The sequence below is a fragment of the Orbicella franksi genome, chromosome 6, assembly GCF_964199315.1.
Source record: "Orbicella franksi chromosome 6, jaOrbFran1.1, whole genome shotgun sequence".
NCBI classification, from domain to species: domain Eukaryota; kingdom Metazoa; phylum Cnidaria; class Anthozoa; order Scleractinia; family Merulinidae; genus Orbicella; species Orbicella franksi.
In genome coordinates, this window is record NC_138150.1 from 8,536,151 (window position 1) to 8,555,156 (window position 19,006).

General features: G+C 40.8%; 4 protein-coding genes and 2 pseudogenes across 5 annotated transcripts in view; 3 read left to right on the forward strand and 3 right to left on the reverse strand.

The window, feature by feature from the left end:
- Positions 1–19,006, forward strand: part of LOC145490432 (uncharacterized) — a 125,777-nt gene that overhangs the window by 80,857 nt on the left and 25,914 nt on the right. The gene's annotated exons all lie outside the window — the stretch shown is intronic.
- Positions 1–19,006, reverse strand: part of LOC145491170 (fibroblast growth factor receptor 4-like) — a 53,186-nt pseudogene that overhangs the window by 10,465 nt on the left and 23,715 nt on the right. Inside the window, exon 4 of the transcript XR_014049780.1 lies at positions 261–581. The product of XR_014049780.1 is annotated as a fibroblast growth factor receptor 4-like (transcript). The remainder of the gene's footprint in view (positions 1–260; positions 582–19,006) is intronic.
- Positions 1,461–5,505, reverse strand: LOC145491133 (uncharacterized). Its single transcript, XM_081470284.1, has 2 exons — positions 4,736–5,505; positions 1,461–3,537 (listed from the first exon to the last, which is right to left on the reverse strand). Exon 2 carries the CDS (start codon positions 2,896–2,898, stop codon positions 1,828–1,830), a length of 1,071 nt encoding a protein of 356 aa, XP_081326410.1. The 5' UTR covers positions 2,899–3,537; positions 4,736–5,505; the 3' UTR covers positions 1,461–1,827.
- On the forward strand, positions 6,285–8,502 carry LOC145491119 (uncharacterized). Its single transcript, XM_081470264.1, has 2 exons — positions 6,285–6,554; positions 6,670–8,502. Exons 1-2 carry the CDS (start codon positions 6,400–6,402, stop codon positions 8,444–8,446), a joined length of 1,932 nt encoding a protein of 643 aa, XP_081326390.1. The 5' UTR covers positions 6,285–6,399; the 3' UTR covers positions 8,447–8,502.
- On the reverse strand, positions 9,018–10,947 carry LOC145491122 (uncharacterized; annotated as a pseudogene).
- On the forward strand, positions 15,346–17,725 carry LOC145491162 (uncharacterized). The gene is made up of 2 exons (XM_081470322.1): positions 15,346–15,422; positions 17,358–17,725. Exons 1-2 carry the CDS (start codon positions 15,406–15,408, stop codon positions 17,719–17,721), a joined length of 381 nt encoding a protein of 126 aa, XP_081326448.1. The 5' UTR covers positions 15,346–15,405; the 3' UTR covers positions 17,722–17,725.

Genomic DNA, 19,006 nt, shown 5'->3' on the forward strand with positions numbered 1-19,006 from the left:
CGATCGAGAGAGGACGAAGACGATTATGACGACCGGAAGTCAGTTCATAACACTTTCAAGGAACTGAGCATGTTCGTCTCTGTCAGTTCGTCGTCGCGCAGTCGTCGACGACGGACTTTATTGTGATTTGCTGTTTAGCTGAAAACGGAAGTAGTTTTACCCGTTTAATCAGCACACTAATGACTAATACTTTGTTAATCGCTGAATTATAAGAACGCCATTATAACAACAACAGATCATGGGGTAGTGTCACGACTTACCTTTAAATTTCAATGTGAGTTTATCCTTTGTGCATCTCATGCTATTCTCTGACACGCATTCATATTTACCGGAATCGCTCTTCCTGGCATTTTGAATGAAAAGCTTGCATACCAGTGATTCTCCGCTGCCATCGCAATCCTTTATATAGTCATCGTAGTTCTCGTTGTAATAGTATTGGATCGTATAAGGTTGAGCAGCCTGAAGACTTCCCTCCTTTGAAGAGTTACTGGTGCAAATGATTGTTATGTCGTAGCCAATTGGGAGAACGTCCTCACCCGGAAATTCCAAAATGTTTAGCGACATAGAAGGAGCTTTAGGATCTGGTAGAGATTTTATTCTCAGTTAATCAAAGTTTTGCTTTACAGCCTTGAAATAAATAGAACTTTCTTAAACTCGATGGAAACTGCATAAGGGTCAGTTTCTAAAGTAAGGAGTCGTTAAATCCTGTATTTCGCAAGGTTTGCTTATTGAAGCCTTTTTGTGCCTTTTTACTAACCTAAGGTAAAGTCTGCATACGAACCAAATGACCCATTATGCCGGAGCTTATCCCGGTGTTTGTAGCATAAAGCGACTAGGAATGTTCTAATCTCCCCTCGATGAGATGCTAGTCCATCCCAGGGTTATCCCCAGCCGTTAGCCAATAGTACACCTGGGTGGAGAGAGGCAGTGTGAGAGAAGAGTGTCTGCCCAAGAACAGAGCACGATGTCCCCGGCCAGGGCTCGAACTCGGACCACCCGATCCGGAGTCCGGAGTCGGGTGTTCTAACCATGAGGCCACCACCATGAGACCTAACTGACTTAGAAATACACTGGCAAAGAAACCAAACTACCTTGTTACTCTCTTTTCAGGTGTTTCCGTGGAATAAATCATTTTCTTAATTAGCCCTTCTTCCATGAAGTCATTTTCGAATTTTACTCCCCAACACTAGCACTGGATTGGTGCTGGTATCTCTTTCCCACAGTTTGTTACACAGAATTAAGCAAACTAAGTCAGACTACTTTTCAGTGAACACGACTTGTGGGAAGGAATTTCAGGGGATATGCCGTAATTTTAAAACGAATAAAAACACCTTGTTATGATGGCATGACCAGGACTGTTTTAACACTTTAAAAACGCCTTGCCTTCATTGCAAGAGCTTCCCAAATGAATGGCATTTAATTTTGTGAAAGAAATAACATTAAAAACAAAACCCGTATAACAGAAACATAAAAAAATGTAATTATATAACGAGGAGTACCATACCTTTGTTATAATAAAGTGTATTATCAAAGTGAAAGTGGGGAATGATCATCGCAGTAAATTTTCCAATTTAAGCAATTGGAAAGAAGAAGCCTGAAAAAAAAAATCAGGGCTTCAACGGGATTCGAACCCGTGACCTCCGCGATACCGGTGCGATACTCTACCAACTGAGCTATAAAGCCACACATTGGGAGCGAGGCCACTTATTATGTATTATCGTTTGTCTCACGAAGTAGTCACTTGAGATGTAGATCGCGACGTTTCGACTGCTTACTGCTAGTCTTCTTCAGGCGATAAGGTCGACTGATTGCACGGTATCATTTATATCACAAAGGTCGGCTGTGATTGGTGCATTTCGATCCTCCTATTGTTCCATTGTTCCGGCGAGTAGCTGTTCCCTCAGTGGTCCGCTGTTGTACCGTTCTCCTGTTGTTGTGTTTCTTGATCGTGGGCATCCATGCTTCAGGAATTTCAATTCCACTATCCCTGTTGATGTTATTAGGGTGAAGTCTTATGTGAATAGCTTCCTTGACCCTACGTGTGTACCAGTGAGGATCTCGATCAATAAACTTGACCTCATTCCAGATAGGATAGTGGCCGGTCTCGTGGATGTGTTCAGAAACGGCGTAGGTCTGGGTACGGGCGAGTCGTATATCCCTGTCGTGTTCTTTGATCCCCTCCTGCATAGATCTCACTGTTTCCCCGATGTAAACACCATCTTGTTTAGCCGGGTTGACGGTGTCCTTTGGTCGCACTAATTTTGACCGAAGTGTCGTGTCGGACTTAAAGACGGTGCGAATGCCTTGTTGTTCTAGGCAGCGGCGGAGAGACTCCGAAACTCCTTGGACATAAGGTAAAACGGCGGTGGATTTAAATTCCGCGACAGGCTCTCTTCTTGGGGTTGTTCGTGCCTTTGTGATCTTCTGTAAAAAAGAGGAGGGATATCCGTTAGAAACAAGTACAGATGACAGATGTTTCTCCTCTCCAGCGATTACTGATGGTTTGGTCACGAGACGTTTAGCCCGGTCGTGCAGACACTTCACAATACCGCACTTTACTGACTGAGGGTGGTGTGAATCATACACTAGGTACTGACCAGTATGTGTTGGTTTCCTGTAGACACTGATGGTAAGGCGGCCATCAGGTTCTCTACAAACTGACGTGTCGAGAAAGGCGATCTTGCTGTTATTCTCGATCTCCATGGTGAAACGGATTGATGGTTGTTGACTGTTCAGGTGTTGCAGGAAGACGTCAACTCTATCCCGATCCAGGATGGTTAAAGTGTCATCTACGTAGCGTTTCCAGATCTTCGGCTTGCAAGGTGCGGACTCCATTGCTTGTTCTTCAAATATTTCCATGTAGAGATTAGCAGTAACCGCGGATACAGGGCTTCCCATGGCTGCGTCGTCTCGTTGTTCCTAAATCGATCCGTTGTACTGGAAGTACGTAGATCTTAATACGAAATCTAAGAGGTCCGCGATTTGAACTGGTGTAAGTGTCGTGCGGTCAGCCAGGCCTGCGTCGTTCTCCATTTTTTGTAGCGCGGCTTGTACGGCGCCCCCGCGATCGGTACGTTGGTAAACAGTGACTCTATGTCGAAAGACACAATGATCTCGTGGTCCTGGATCTCTTCACTGGCGATGGTGGAGGCGAAGTCAGTTGAGTTTTTCACTGTGAAGTGACTACATCGTGAGACAAACGATAATACACTTTATTATTGCATCTACCACGATGAATAACAACAACCTTTTCCTCGACATACCTTTGTTTTGCTTAAGGGGTGGGGAGGATTGGGGAGAAACACAATTTCATAAGTGAATTTAAACGATTTTACTATTTTTGTGCTCAATGCTCTAACAAAGAATAGAAGAACAAGAAAAGGTAGTCCCTAATTCAAGATGAGTATTTTCTAGTTCTGTATCACTCACATCTATGTAGATATTCAACAGCGACACAGCCAATTTCTGCGTCAACGACGATTACATATAAAGCCATAACCAACAGCATGACGATTCTTCGTTTCTTCTTCCTTTCCCCTGGAAAAAAAAAACAATCAACAGTATATTACTGACTAACTAAACACGGTCAACTGATTGGGTACTGAATCTCTAGACTTTCTACTACAATTTGCTTGAAAGGTATATGGTAACTTGGAATGGAATGGAACTATGGAATGTTTTCATGCGATAAGTCAATTTTAAGATAAACTCTGGTACTTCCCATCGAGAAACTTCCGTCTCTAGTACTACCCAGAAATGCAAAAACATCACAACACCATATTATCAAAATTTCCGCTCCATTACCTGTCAAGAGATCTTTTACGGGAGGATAAGAACAAAAGAACTTATCTCTATGGGAAGCAAAAATTACAGCAGGAGTTGCTTTCTTTTTTCCATTTGAAAACCGTACCTGTAAAAATTGTTGATCTGTGAAATGTCGTGTCGGGAAAAAAATGCTCTTGTCTTTGTCAAAATGCACGCACGATCCACAGTTAATGCTTTTTGCCGATCATTATTCCCAAGTTTCAACTTCCTGTATTAAGTTATCTTAATAATTTAAACAGCTGCTGAGCATACACATTGGAAACATTTCTAAGACAAAAGTATGACAACAATATAGATTAGCTCCTTTGAAGCGCTCATCATTATAAAATCTCTATTAAAAAAGCAGAAAAAATGCTTTGCGCGAAGATTATCGGCGACTGGGAGTTATGCCGTCTTTCTATCAATGTTGATAATTTAACGAGAACAATTTAATTAAATATTATAATTAAAAAGTTGATCTGGAAATACGGCTCTTATTTTAAAAGCTTTTATTTTTCATTAAAGTTATGTTAAAATGCTTAAACATTTTATTTGACACTCTAGGACGTTGGAAAGATGTACTTAGATGCCTCCCTCCCAACAGTTTCTTGCAAGGGAACACAACGGGACTATATGACGTTTGATTAACTAGCATGGTAATCATTACGCCAGACTCAGACAAAATAAATTTGTACTTTAAAATAATAAGTCTCATGCTTTACACGATGAAACGACAGTCGACAATTACGGATGCTTGCTTTGCAATAATCATCTATTCAAAAATTTTCAAACATGATGACAATAAGTTTATAGAACAACCGTAAGCAATAATGTTTCTCAACATGTAGCAAAGGTTGTCGGTCGCCGTTCAAACTTAAGATTTTTCTAACAAAAAATCGAAATTTAAGAGAAGAAAATAGTACTTGCTTACCTTTTGAAATCGCGTCAAATCTTAAAGCTCTCAGTCAAAGACATTAACAGTATTCCTTTCCACCTGCCAGAAAATGAAACCACTGGCATCTGTCTTAGCCTGATATTTAACTGCGTTCTTGCCTTTGCCTTTGTCTTTGTTCCTTAATTGCTGATTTTAGAGCAAAATTCCTATTTCGGTGGTGATTTCAACACGTTTGGGTCTTCTAACGATAAAACATTCAACTTTCAGCTGATGCTAAACAGGGTTATTTTGACGAAAATAGTCACTGTGCTTTATCACATTGTTCAATAAACCACCTGTCTGATGGTGCCATAGCAACGGTGTATTTCATTATCACACCACATTGGATAAAAGCTGTGTTAGGGTTCAATATCAGTTAAAAGGTGTCAGTAATACTATAGCTCGTAATTAAACCTCAGAGATGGCATTTCAATTTTTTCTATGGTTTTCAATTTTTAAAAGAAAATACAAAAAAAAAGTACTGATAGATAAATATAAAAGACAAATAATCCTCTACGACTGATATTATAAGTTACCTGTATGATGTGCTTGATCCTCGGGACTTGCCTTCATTTATACATCTTAAGCCATTCCGTTGTCACCACTGATACCAAGTTCACTTACCTTACATATCTTTATTACTATTATTTTCATTTATTTGTTTATCTATTTACGTTGTGAGCAATGCAGGACCAAAGGGTTAAAGCCCAGACACTGCCTGCCTAAAGGTAGAATGAAAGTGAAACTTAATATTCCAAACGTTTCCCAGAAACACATTAAACTGCCAACTGGGAATTGAAGTTACCAATATCTGCATGCAACCTGATATGAAGTAATATGTCTGTTCGAGGCACCTGCAGAGGTTTCTGAAGGCTGCCTTCAAGCCTAAATACCTGCAAAACTGACATTTAGAAATTACCGGGAGACCACTGGGGTAATCAGCTGTTTCTTTGTCCATAACTTTCTCTCTTTCTTAATTTAAAATGCCCTTTATAATGAAAAACATGTACATTACATTAATTACTAAAAGAGAAGAAAAAGAAAATTAACGATAAGCACGTTACATGACGTCTCGACGACGTCATGTCATGATTGTGCAAATGAAAAGAAATTAAAATAAGTCACTCATAATGCTATATATTCAGAAATTGAATTCTGACAAAATTCATTTATTCAAAGAGGGTAAAAGCAAGTGCTTAACTGAAACTAAAAGTTTCGCGCGAATAGAGTCTTATGAGTGTCCAGTTCCCGACATTTCTTTCTAATTATGAGCATCGCAAAAATTAAACACTCAAGCTTGCCCGGCATTCCTTAGGGATATTGAAAATCCCACGAAGGTTCACCAGCGGTTTTACATTATATCCGTCCTTGAATTTTTTTTTTCCTTCTGATCATGTACATGTTGATGGAGGCAGCGCCACATGTAGCCGATATATTTTGCATCTCACAGTTCACACTTAAATTCCTCATTTTTTTTCCTTTAGGGCTGTAAATCACGATTGTTTTGTGTTCTTCTAAGGTCGTCAAGTTGTCTGTGGACTATACACCGAATGCAAATATGGCGGATCACTCGGACGGCCCGGGACTAGTAGCGTGGAAGCGAGGCTAGTCAGTCCTCGATCATGACCGCGGCTTTTCCCTGCTTGTTTTGATCGTCACAGATGGCTGCGTGTTCTTTGACAGAGGACGATATTCTCGGCGCTTCACCAGCTGGAAGAGAATCAGCGAGTTTAAAAAACGAAGAACTTCGTTTTTGGTTAAAATGCCGTGGCGATTCATCGAAGGGTTTGAAGACAAAGGCGTTATTAGTGAAAAGGTAAGGCAACATTTCGTGTCATTCTCAGTTTGCAGATTCCGCACATGTTGAGTTCGCATCTGGCTTCGATGCAAAATTTTTCGAAACTTAAAGCTATCATTTTTTTTAAACAAAGGGTTGAGGAGTATATAAAGACTGGCCATGATCAGAACATTGTCGATCCAGACAAGAATCGGATCTATACGAAAAGAAAAGAACGCAACGAGGCGACGAGCAAAGATGTTGATGCGAGTGTATCCGGTGAATCACAACCGAAGTATCCATCAGATGGCTGGTCCACCGACCTTACTAAAATGCCTTTCTTCACTCGCGCAGAAGTGAATCAACATATTTCGAAGTCAGGGAAAAACATTGGCTCCAAGACACACTCTGTTCCAACGAGTGTTAGAAAAGCTACCACGTTTCTTGAAGACGAATACTTGAAAGAAATTTTGGCAGCAAGTGATGGGAGCTATTTTTATTTCAAGTCACTATGTCACCACAGTTTTAGAAAGAATGACCCGCCTCATAACTTAAAAGTAGCTCTGTGTATTGTAAGCGGAAAGGTAAAACATGCATACTGTACCTGTGTTGCTGGTGCTGTTGGTTTTTGTAACCATGTATTAGCCTTGATGATGAAAGTCTGCAAGTTCACATTGTATGAATGCAAGAGTGTAAGTGACTTAGACAATGAGGATGACATGCAACCAAAACAAGCTTGCACATCTATGTTGCAGCAGTGGCATCGAAAGGGTAGGGGGGACACCATAGTTTCACAACCAGCTATGGAGGTTGTTGTTCTCAAAACACATCAAGACTTAGACAGATCTTCATCAAGAGAATCTGGGGTGAGGTGCTTATTATATGAAGCTAGGACACTCCAAAGTATTAAAAGTCAAAGAGCAGATGAGCAGAAGTTGTGTGAAAGGTTGAAAAAGGAAAATCCAAAAATGGCATTGGCACAAATAATGGAACCTTCTCCTGAAAGTTCACAGTTGCTAGAAACCAAATTTGGTAAAAGCCCTCAAGGTTCCTATGCAAGTTATCAGCTGTCCACAACAGAGGATAATTTCAAAGTGTACTGTAACATTTCTCATGTACCTAGGGTTGACCCAGGCCACACACACAATGTCTCAATTAATTCTTATCCAAGATTCCCACTCAATACAGCAACAGAGGAGTTTGCTGTACCTGATGAATTGGCAGCAATTGAGAAAGCCTTACTGGAAAAGCTTAGTGTTGATGAAGAGAAAATCAATGACATTGAGACCAAAACAAGGGGGCAGTCTAATTGTGAAGAGTGGAAGCAGGAAAGAAAATTCAGATTTACAGTATCAAACTTTGGCTTAATCAGTGCAAGGAAAAGGCATCATGAGAATTTTGTGAACAGCCTGCTACACCCCAAGCCCTTTACATCACGGTACACTAACCATGGTATTAAGTATGAACCAGTTGCTCTGGAGCAGTACCAAAAATACATGCATTCCATTCGTCGGCCCATAAAAGTCCTGAAGTCAGGTCTAGTGGTGAGCCTAGATGCACCCTATTTGGGTGCTTCACCTGATGGCAAAGTCATTGACATTGGCTGTTCATTCCCCTTCGGCCTTTCAGAGGTCAAGTGTCCTGAAACAAAATTTCTGGTCACACCCCTGGATGCTTGTTCTGATAGCACTTTTTTTCTTGAAAATGTAAATGGTGAACCGAAACTAAAGCGGAATCACAAGTACTATACCCAAGTACAGGGACTGATGGGAGTTACTGGTGCTAGATGGTGTGACTTTGTTGTTTATACAAGTAAGGGCATGAGCATTGAACGTATTCCTTTTGATGAGGAATATTGGAACACCTTAAAAGGAACATTAAAGTCATATTATTTTACTCATTTTCTTTCCAAGGCAGCAAGGGAGCCTTGAATAATTTATTCTTGGTAAATTCAATCAATAAGCTGAGACATATTCAAAAATAATGACATGGCAATAAAAACATTTGGGCATTGAAGATATCTCCATTTTTTTAGTTGTGTTCATGAAATAATATTGAAACTGTCATTATGTTCAAATTTGTAAATTCTCTCCTCTAGTTGTCAAAAATGTTAAGTGTAGTTCCATAAAATATTCATACAAATCCATGGAGGGGATTTTGTCTTCAGAACCCACACTCCTCTGGAAATTTCAGTTACATTTTTGTTCTTTGAGAACCACCCACCCCCCAGGAATTTCTAATCCCTTCTTTGGGGGTGTATGGATATTTTCTGGAACTACACATTAGAAATGTATTGAGAATTTGTCCCTTAACCCTGTGGGTTAATAGAATAAAAAGAAAAAGCTTATTTTAACCCATCTTATGTGGCTGTAGATTGAAAGCACTAATCAATGATAACAAAATGTTGTTCTTTTGACATACAATATGTCACACTGAACAGCCACCAGTTCTCAATGTTTTGCTTAAGTGCGAGTAGATTAATGTAAATGATAAATTGGGGGGGGGGGGGGGGGGACTCCCATATGAAACAGATGGAATACTTATTGAAAATTTTGAATGAAACCCCTAAGGAAAACTAATCTGGGACAGGCTCAAGCTTTTGTCAGTGATCCCTAAAAAACACCAAAAATAACTACACATTTTGATACAACCCCAAACAAGGCCTCAGCAGACATAAAAAATAGGTTCTCCATGAATGTCCTTAGCGAGACCCAAAAAGCACCCCTGTCTGTTTCATATCCTATGGCAGCCCCTCCCCCCCTGGAATGATACAAATTATTCCGAAATCAGTGGATCTTGTGTATTGCAAAGAAAGGCGGACACACTCCACATCTGGTTAACAACAGAAAATAAACTTAAAGGTATTTCTCCTTTCCAGATAAGGAAGTTCTTGATCTTGTTGATTGCTCTTTCGACATGGATTCTTAGCCCAGCAATTTGTTGTGTTCGTACAACATCTTCGGCAGACATTTGAGTGTTTGCCCCGAGGAAGGGTGGTATGTTCAGTTTTACTCCGAGTGGCAAAATGTCTGCAATTTGAAATCCTTTGTCGGCCATAACAGTGTCACCATTCTCAAATTTCTGTGACAAGAAGCCACTTCGAACAACAATTTCCCGGTCTGAGATGCTACCAGTGTACAGCTGGCTAATGAAGGTAATTGCGCCACTTGGGGCAATGCCCACTAGTCCTTTGAGCGTTACATGATTTTTATAAGAACTGAATAGCTCAGAATTGAGCAGTAAACTGCTAGGCATCTCACAGCGCACCTCCGTACAGTCTATGATGACTCTCGTAGTAGGAAATTTTTCTTTAAAATCAGCTGGCATGGTTGCCTGCACGATCTCCTTTGATGGCCAAATGCTTATCTGACCAAATTTCAAGTACATGTAGTTTATCCATGGTACAAAAACTCGGCTTACAGTAGACTAAGCCACACCATAAAGATGGGCCAAATGTTTTTCTGAGAACCCTCTTCTCAGACGACAAAGTACAATAAAAAATTCGTCTTGTGGCTTGAGCTTTCGGCGACGTCCTTTCTTTGCAGCCTGAACGTTGCCCTCATCGTCAGAGTCTGAATTATAAAAGTCTTCGGGGACATCTGTCACACTGCCTCTTGGGCGAATGTTTTCACAATTGTCTCCAGGATTCAGGTACTCAAAAATGGCCATAAAAGTCGCATAACTGGACATACCAGTGTAAAAAGAAATGTCTCCGTCCGTCGTGAAACGATCGACACAAAATAAACGTGAAGACATTTCCTTCTGTTGGCGTTCGAAGTCTGTCAATTTCTCATTCAATTCGGTGTTTTCACGACGAAGGTTGTTTATTTCACTTTCTGACTGTTTCAATTTCTCTTCTAGTTCACCGATCGTTTTAGTTTGTTCGGAGATTTGTCTTTCTAAATCCTGAGTTTCACATGTGTCAACCTCGAAGCTTGTACTTGGCTCAAAGGCGAACATCTCGACGGTTTCTTCGGTGAGCAGTTTTTTCTTCGCAGGCAGCGATTGGCGTTCAGTCGGGGCCTTTCTTTTTTTTGGAGAAGGTCCTGACCAGTCAAATTTTGAAGGAATACCACCTTCCTTGACATAAATCCGTCCGTTGATAGACTTCCTAAGATCTTCTGACTTGAAATGCAGCGAACAGACTTTCGTACGCTCTGTTATGACGAAACCCTTGCCTTCATCTCGACGGATCGCGTGTATCCACTGTTTTCTTAGCAAAGGCGCTTTAGGAAAGTTAAAAAAAAGAAACCTTTTCTCCCGATAACGATGTATAACCTTTCTGATTGCAGTTGGGTACGCAGCAAAACGAAGGCATCGCGAAATGAATCCACAACACGCGTAGTCAAAACATTGCACCAAGGACTGACTAGCCTCGCTTCCACGCTACTAGTCCCGGGCCGTCCGAGTGATCCGCCATATTTGCATTCGGTGTATGTCGGCAGATTTCTGATCCTTGTAAGGCATATATACTGATCTGTGAAGGATTGCCCTATGGCATATGACTTAAGTCTGGAGGTTACTGGAGACCGTTGATGTTCGAGGCGATGAGTTTCTCGGGATATTTTAGTTTCAAAAACATCCCTTACAATTTGGTCTACAGATAAACGTGTCGCACGATCTAACATAGTTCTTAAACACGGTGACTGTTAGCACTTGTCATCAAAACGCCTTTTGTTGTAGATGGGGGTTGAGGAGCCGATTGTTCGTATTTTTTTTGTAAACACAGTTTTCAAGATAGTGATCTGCTTTGATTAAGAAAGATTGAAAGATTGTAGGGAAAAAAAAAAGAAACACTAAAAAGCAAAGAAATACTTTCATGATGCGTAAGCCATATTTGACCAGATAACTTGGACTGTCAACTACAAGGCTAGTCAGAAATGTATAAGTTAGTGGTATCGTTGTGATAGCAAAGCGGTCAACTGCAGCCACTTTCTACCGTTATGTCTGACGACATGTGACCAAATAGTAACCCGAAAAACCGTTTACGCTGACGATATAATTGACTGCTGTTAACTCTGACGTCACACAAAGGCAAGTCCGGCAGAACTAGTTTTTATAAATGTAGTTAACTGTGTTGATGTAACCGCGTACTCGACTGCAGCCATGTTCCACTGCAAAATTCCAACGTCATGTTACAATGAAAGGCTGCGACCGTAACCAGTAACATTATCATACACGGCATGTATGCAAACACTCAAAAACGGACACACTTTCTTCCATGGTACATGGTATATGTTATTTGCCGGCTGGGAGGTCCGTATAGTGAAAAACTGTGACTGAGGTCTTGAACATGCTGCACGAGGCCGCAGGCAGAGGGCAGCAACTTCAAGCCCGAGATAACAGATTTTCACTATACGGACCGACCCTAAGCTGGCAAATAACCTTTTTTTTTTTCCTGCGGTAAATTGGGTTACAAGCAGGTTTGTTTACACAACTTTGTCATTGAATTGGCTTACGTACCGTGAACAAACCATCGCAAACAATCCAACGAGTGAACGAGCAAGAGATACTAGACGAAGAAGGATGTATTAAAGAACAAATTAATTTCAAACTAATTTATGTTAGTTGCATTTAGTTCACCAGTTACGTTCTCCAAAATTGTTTTCCGGGTGTGCAATTTCGTTAAAAGTTTGAAGTTGTACCACAAAATTAGAGTCGTTGCGAATCACTGGAAATCGGACTTTTGTACCGTAAACCGAGTGGCAGAAAGCGAGGAAATTAGTTAAGTGTATTCCAAAGAAATTCTCTTAAATACATTGCAACGGTCAAAGCGGTAAACTGGACTGCAATTGACTTTTTTTGATTAAAATTGTGCCGCGAGAGAAACATAGGATTATGCGCCATTACAGCGCCGAACTACAAACAGCCAAACAAACTCTCACAACGTCAAAATACTCAATTGAATTTACTTGCAGTGACTTTCCTTGCCATTTAAAAGTGAATAGAGCTTGTCAAAAAGGCGAAAGATTGACGATTACCGCCGGCCAGTTCACTCAGGAAATTGACTAACACGACAATTTCACCCGCGCTGTTTCCCGCCGTTACCGTGACCGTGGTCAGAGATAGGAAAATGCGGACCGCGCTAAGAACCAATCAAATTGAAGGATTCGTTACCGTGTCCTCTTGGGAAAAAATAAAAAGAATTATGCGCAGGTGATCATATATTCATGCAACCTGCGCAATATATATAGTACCTATTTTTGGAAGGAGATGCTAATGTCCAACGCGAGGAGCTCCTCATGCAGACTGGATGGCTGGATGACAGGTTGTTCAAGCTATGCCAAATGATCTACTGAGGGGAGTGGGGTTGGGTAATTGTGACGAAAAAACATCAACCAAGCTGCTTTTAGACAAAAAAAAAAAATACATACAAACACAACGAGAAAAGAAAATCTTAAAGGGTTGAGAAACATATATTTTGAGCGTTCAGCGTCGATAAATAAATTTAATTCGTGCTTAACTCGAATCACTCACCCTGGTAAACCCCTGAAAGTTTAAGGGGCTGCCCACTAAGAATGTGGTGTAGCTGTAGGCTTTTGTCCATTATGCTAGCTTTTTTTCGAGCATTTTAGCGAGGCAAAAGCATTAAGTATTATTCGAGCATTTTAGTGGCATTTTCCCGGAAAATTAATTTCTTCCACAGAAAATAGTTTTTTTTTTTTTTTTTTTTTTTTTTTCACGAGAAAATAAAGGCTTAACTCGAAATGGGAAAAAAATATAAAATGCCACCCTAACAGAGCCGAGTGGAGACTGAGGAGAAGTAAGTGGTAGTCAAATCAAATTAAAGGCGGTCAGGTTTTTTCAGTCACCTTGGTGAAAAACCCCTTTGTATGATCATTAACCGAGCATTTTGGTGACTTTTTTTTTTGGAAGGGGTGGGGGGGGGGGGGGGGGGAGGAATGGAGGGTCAAGGTGGGAAAAGAAAATCATAATGTACAAAAGCCTATGTAGCTGTTCATGGGCAAGTTCTAGCTGCGTGTTGCGTAGCTGTTTACCAGCAAGTTCTGTGTGGGTGTGGCGTAGCATCAATTAATTTATCAGTACTGAAACGTGTGTTTCGTTATTTCAAATGAACGAAAATCGGTTTTCTCTGGGTTACACAGATATTTTTCTATCGTTTCAAATTCGACTTGCCAGCGATGTAGACTGCGTTTAGACAAACCCAGGCCCAGTTGTGACTGACTTTGATGTCAGTTAAACTATTTGTGCTCCTTACTCACAGGGAAGGACTAGTAGCAAACTCTCTAATTTACATTGTTTACCAACACCATAGGCTGATATCCAGTGAGCTGCTGATATAGCTCAGATCTTACACATAGGGCATTCTTTATACAATTTGCTCCCAAAGTGCACTCGGCAAACGTTTTTCGCTTCTGTGTGTATCACCGCAGAACGTGTCCGCATTTGAACACTTATTCTACCTCGTTAACATGCTGAGAGATTCCATGAGATAGCAAGCGCATGCGCCAATTAGTGCAACGTTTGTCGCTGGTCAGGTTGGCTTTTTACTGCTGTATACGATGATTTTTTTTTCCAAAAATACAGCTTTATTCAGCAATTAGAATGGACAAACCAATGCAATTAACAAACGCAACTACCACAGAGAGTTTGCCAGAGCTCGGCTCAGTGTTGGACACCAGTTTAAACGACTGGAACGAAGAACTTTCCGCAGGATCAAGTAAAACACGTGCGGAGAAGCATGGCGGCTCGCTGTCAACAGACGAAGAGCCCATCCCTGGGACTAAAGATCCCACAAAATCACTTAAATGTGATGCAAAACAGCAACAGAAGGATGAAAAAGCACCTTCTACTGGTCACAAGAACTGTAACAAAACCCAGCCATTCCTCAAAGGGAAAAAGCGCGCCGAAAGAGCGACGCAGCGACTTACAGCAATCCGCTAGTCCGGGCCAAAGTTCAACCCCAGACATGGCTGCCCTCCTCAAAGAGGCTTTTTCCGGCCTTGCTGTCGAAATGAACAAGGGATTTAGCAGTTTAGGCGCATTGCTCAAGGTAAAAAACGACGCCAAAGGCGATGATAACGCTCCCGCACTTTCCGACCCCGAGTCGGATGACAATGGCAGCGGGTCAGACAAAGAACCTCAGGAACGCGCTCGTAAAAAACAAAAAACTGATGATGGCGTTATTCTGAGTAAAGATAGTAGTGACATACTTAATAAACTCGAAAAGGAGTTTAATGTCTCTGAACAAGATGGCGCTGAAATTCATGGAAACTTAGCTACCATTGTCCAGAAGTTATTGAAAGACAAACCTGAGGAAGATAAGCTGAATGAAATCAAAAAACGGTACCTCAGGCCAAAAAACTGCGAAATGCTGGCTGAAACCGGGGTTAATCTAGCAATCTGGAACAATTTTTCAGAGAGGGCACGTACCTCAGATCTCACACTCCAGAAGGTGCAAAAATTCCTTATTAAATGTTTAGCTGCAGTGGTCCAGGTTGCAAAATGACCTGATCAGCAAGCCAGATATGCCATCAAAGGGTCAGATAGTTAACCAACTCATGGACGGTGTTCTGTTGATGGCTAATGCCAACATAGAGTTAAATCTGAGATGTAGAGAGGCTCTAAACCTGAGCTCCGCACAAGCTACCACTATCTTTGTGCTCCATAAAACCCAATAACAACTGAGCTTATTGGAGATGACCTACCTAAAGCGGTAAAAGACATTACTGATACAAACCGAATCACTTCCAAGCTTAGTAAAGAAACTAAGCAGAGCTTCAAAAGATCTAGGAATGATGGCCACTCAGACAGATACCAAGGCAAATATAGGAGTAATTACTCTGGGCCGTCAAAAAACTACCGTCGTCCCCCTTTCAACAAGAAGGAGAGGGGGAAGAAGGCTGTTCAGAAGAACCAGAACTGAACCATGACCAAAATATTGAGGTAAGGGACAGAGAGTTACAAGTTGCTGGCAGGCTTTTATTTTCTCTCTGCCTGGATGGACATAATGTCAGACAGAAAAATTCTTGACATGGTTGAACACTGTCATCTTGAGTTCACTGAAAACCCCTACCAACAATATCCCAAGCCTCCAATTAGATTTAATTCTGAAGAGGCTGCAATTATTGATGGTGAAATACAACAGTTGCTTGGTAGAGGGGTTCTTGAGGAGACTGACCCTACTTATGGTCAGTATGTCTCTACCATTTTCCTCAGGAAGAAGGAAAATGGTTCTTACAGATTAATCTTGAATCTAAAAGGACTGAATGCATCCATAGAGTATCAACATTTTAAAATGGAAAGCTTAACATGTGCTATTTAGTTAATGAAGAAAAACTGTTATATGGCCTCTATAGACCTAACAGATGCATATTACACTGTTCCTGTGGCTGTTGAGCACAGGAAATATTAAAGGTTTTTCTGGACAAATAGGCTGTTTCAATACACATGCCTACCTAATGGTCTAGCGTCGGCACCAAGATATTTTAAAAAACTCTTGAAACCAGTGTATAGCACATTGCGTAGCCAAGGCTACTTGAATGTTGGGTATATTGATGACTCATATTTACAGGGAGACTCGAAAACAGTGCAGAAGTAATATTCTCACTACCCTAAACCTATTCGAGTCTCTAGGATTCCTGATCAATCATGAAAAGTCAGTGTTGCAACCATGTCAGAAGTTGGCATTTCTTGGCTTTGTTCTAGATTCTGTCAACATGAAAGTATTTCTTACAGCAGAAAAAAGAGAGAAAATAATTTTGGTATGCCAACAACTTTTGAAGAAAAGTATAATTTCCATAAGGGAAGTTGCCCAAGTCATTGGACTTCTGGTCTCTAGTTTGCCTGCTGTCCAGTATGGACCTCTTTATTATAGGAGTCTTGAAATTGATAAAAATACAGCTTTGCAACAAAATAATGGCAACTATGAAGCTACTATGACCCTCTTCTCAGAATCTGTCATTGACCTTAGCTGGTGGGTGTCTAGCCTACCCACAGCCTGCAAAAATATCACCATGGGCAACCCAGCTATAGAAATGGCAACAGATGCATCAACATTAGGCTGGGGGCAGTCTGCAACGGACAAAGTGCCCAAGGCATGTGGTCTCCACTTGAAAAACAAAAGCACATTAATGAACTTGAATTATTAGCAGTATATTTTGGTTTGAAATCCTTTCTGTTCTTATTGAAAGGGAAGCATGTGTGCATAAAAAGTGACAACTCTACAACCGTCTGCTATCTCGATGCAATGGGGGGCACTAAATCCTCCCCCCCCCCCTCGTTCAACAAACTTGCCAAAAGTATTTGGATGTGCTGTGTGCAAAATGAGATTTGGTTGACTGTATGCCATTTGCCTGGTGTCCTCAATTTTGAGGCAGACAAAAGCTCCAGACAGTTTAATGAGATTTTAGTGGCAGCTTCAACCTGGTACATTTCTTAAGATTACTGACATACTTGGCACTCATGAGATTGACCTGTTTGCATGCAGACTAAACAACCAGCTTCCAAAATATGTTTCTTGGAAACCTGACCCTGGGGCCTCGTGCAACAAACTTGCCAAAAGTATTTGGATGTGCTGTGTGCAAAATGAGATTTGGTTGACTGCATGCCATTTGCCTGGTGTCCTCAATTTTGAGGCAGACAAAAGCTCCAGACAGTTTAATGAGATTTTAATGGCAGCTTCAACCTGGTACATTTCTTAAGATTACTGACATACTTGGCACTCCTGAGATTGACCTGTCTGCATGCAGACTAAACAACCAGCTTCCAAAATATGTTTCTTGGAAACCTGACCCTGGGGCCTGCCACGTGGATGCTTTTTTCTTTTTCCTGGAGTGGAAAGTTTGTCTACATTTTTCCTCCCTTTTCTCTGCTTAACAGATGTCTGCAGAAATTGGAGAACGATGAGACTTTAGCACTGTTGATAGCTCCCGTCTGGCCGACACAGGTTTGGTGGCCCCGGCTACTAAGCGTCCTGGTGGCAAATCCATTAATGCTCCCACAAGACAAGGACCTCCTCACCCTTCCACAATCAGGGACTCCGCATCCTCTAAGAAACCAAATGAGACTGATGGCATGTCTGTTGTCAGGCAATACTATGAAACAAGAGGAGTATCGAACTCAGCTGTTGGACTGCTCATGGCATCCTGGCGAGGAGATACTAGGAAACAATACTCCGGGTACACAAACAAATGGACAGCATTTTGTCTCCAAAGGAAAATCAATCATCTTCAACCACCTGTAGGAGCAGTCTTTCTGAACTTTTTGACAAAGAACCTACTTACAGTGCTATCAACTGTGCTAGAAATGCATTGTCTTCTTATGCGGAGTCTTTGGATGATGGCTCTGTAGTTGGACAGAACCCGCTAGTTTGTCGCCTGTTGAAAGGTGTTTTCCAGTCACGGCCACCTAAGCCCAAGTATACAGAAGTTTGGGATGCCCAAGTGGTCTTAACATACCTGGCGACGCTTCATCCCGTTGAATCACTGACACTTAAACAACTCACGTCAAAACTTATCACATGTTTATGAGTGATGACAAATACACATTTGTCATCTCTAACCAACTCAAACAAAGCAAACCAGGTGTATCTAACCCTCAAGTTGTTCTGGAATTATTTGAACGACCCTGTATTTGTGTTGTTACTACGCTTAAGGAATACCTTGTGAGAACCAAAGCATTGAGAGGCAGCGGCCAATCACAGCTGTTAATATGTTAAGTTAAACCTTATAAGCCTGTAAGCAGGGGTACTGTAACTAGATGGGTGCGATGTACTTTGGCTTTAGCTGGTATTGATATAACAAAATATTCAGCTCACAGTACCAGAGCTGCGTCTGTTTCAGCAGCCAGCAGGGCTAATGTTAATCTAGATGACATTCTCCAGACTGTAGGGTGGTCATCTAAATGCTGCTTTGCTCGTTTTTACAACAAACCTATAGCTAAGGTTTCAAGCTATGCAAGATCAGTCCTGTCGTCTATGTAAAATGTATCATTTATACATTACCATTAAACAGACATGTTGTTGTTTCTTTATTTCCACGTTGCCTTGAAGTCTCATGGAATCTCTCAGCATGGTAACGAGGTAGAATCACAATCAAACTTCAACTTACAGGTCAGTCTCGTTTAATTTTTAAATTTTAGCTTATACTCCAGTGAAAGTGTGGCAACGAATGTCAAAGCTCATTTGATATAAAAAAATTGTTAATAAATTGTAATGATTATAATCCATACCCTCCTTTATTCTGCTTATGGGACACTGAAATGGTTATAACTTATTGGTCTAGCTTTATTTACATTTTCAGCATAACAGAATTACTAGGGTAAACAAGTATAATTTGACTAAATATGGCTTCACAAGACAATACATAATAACCACAGTGCCATCGCAGTCAACAACAGCTTATACTAAAGATTGTTTTAGTAGTTATATATATATATATATATATATATATATATATATATATTGCTCATGTTTCAAATTGAATGGCAAAGGATCACTGCAAAACGTTTTACTCTTGATAAGGTAATAG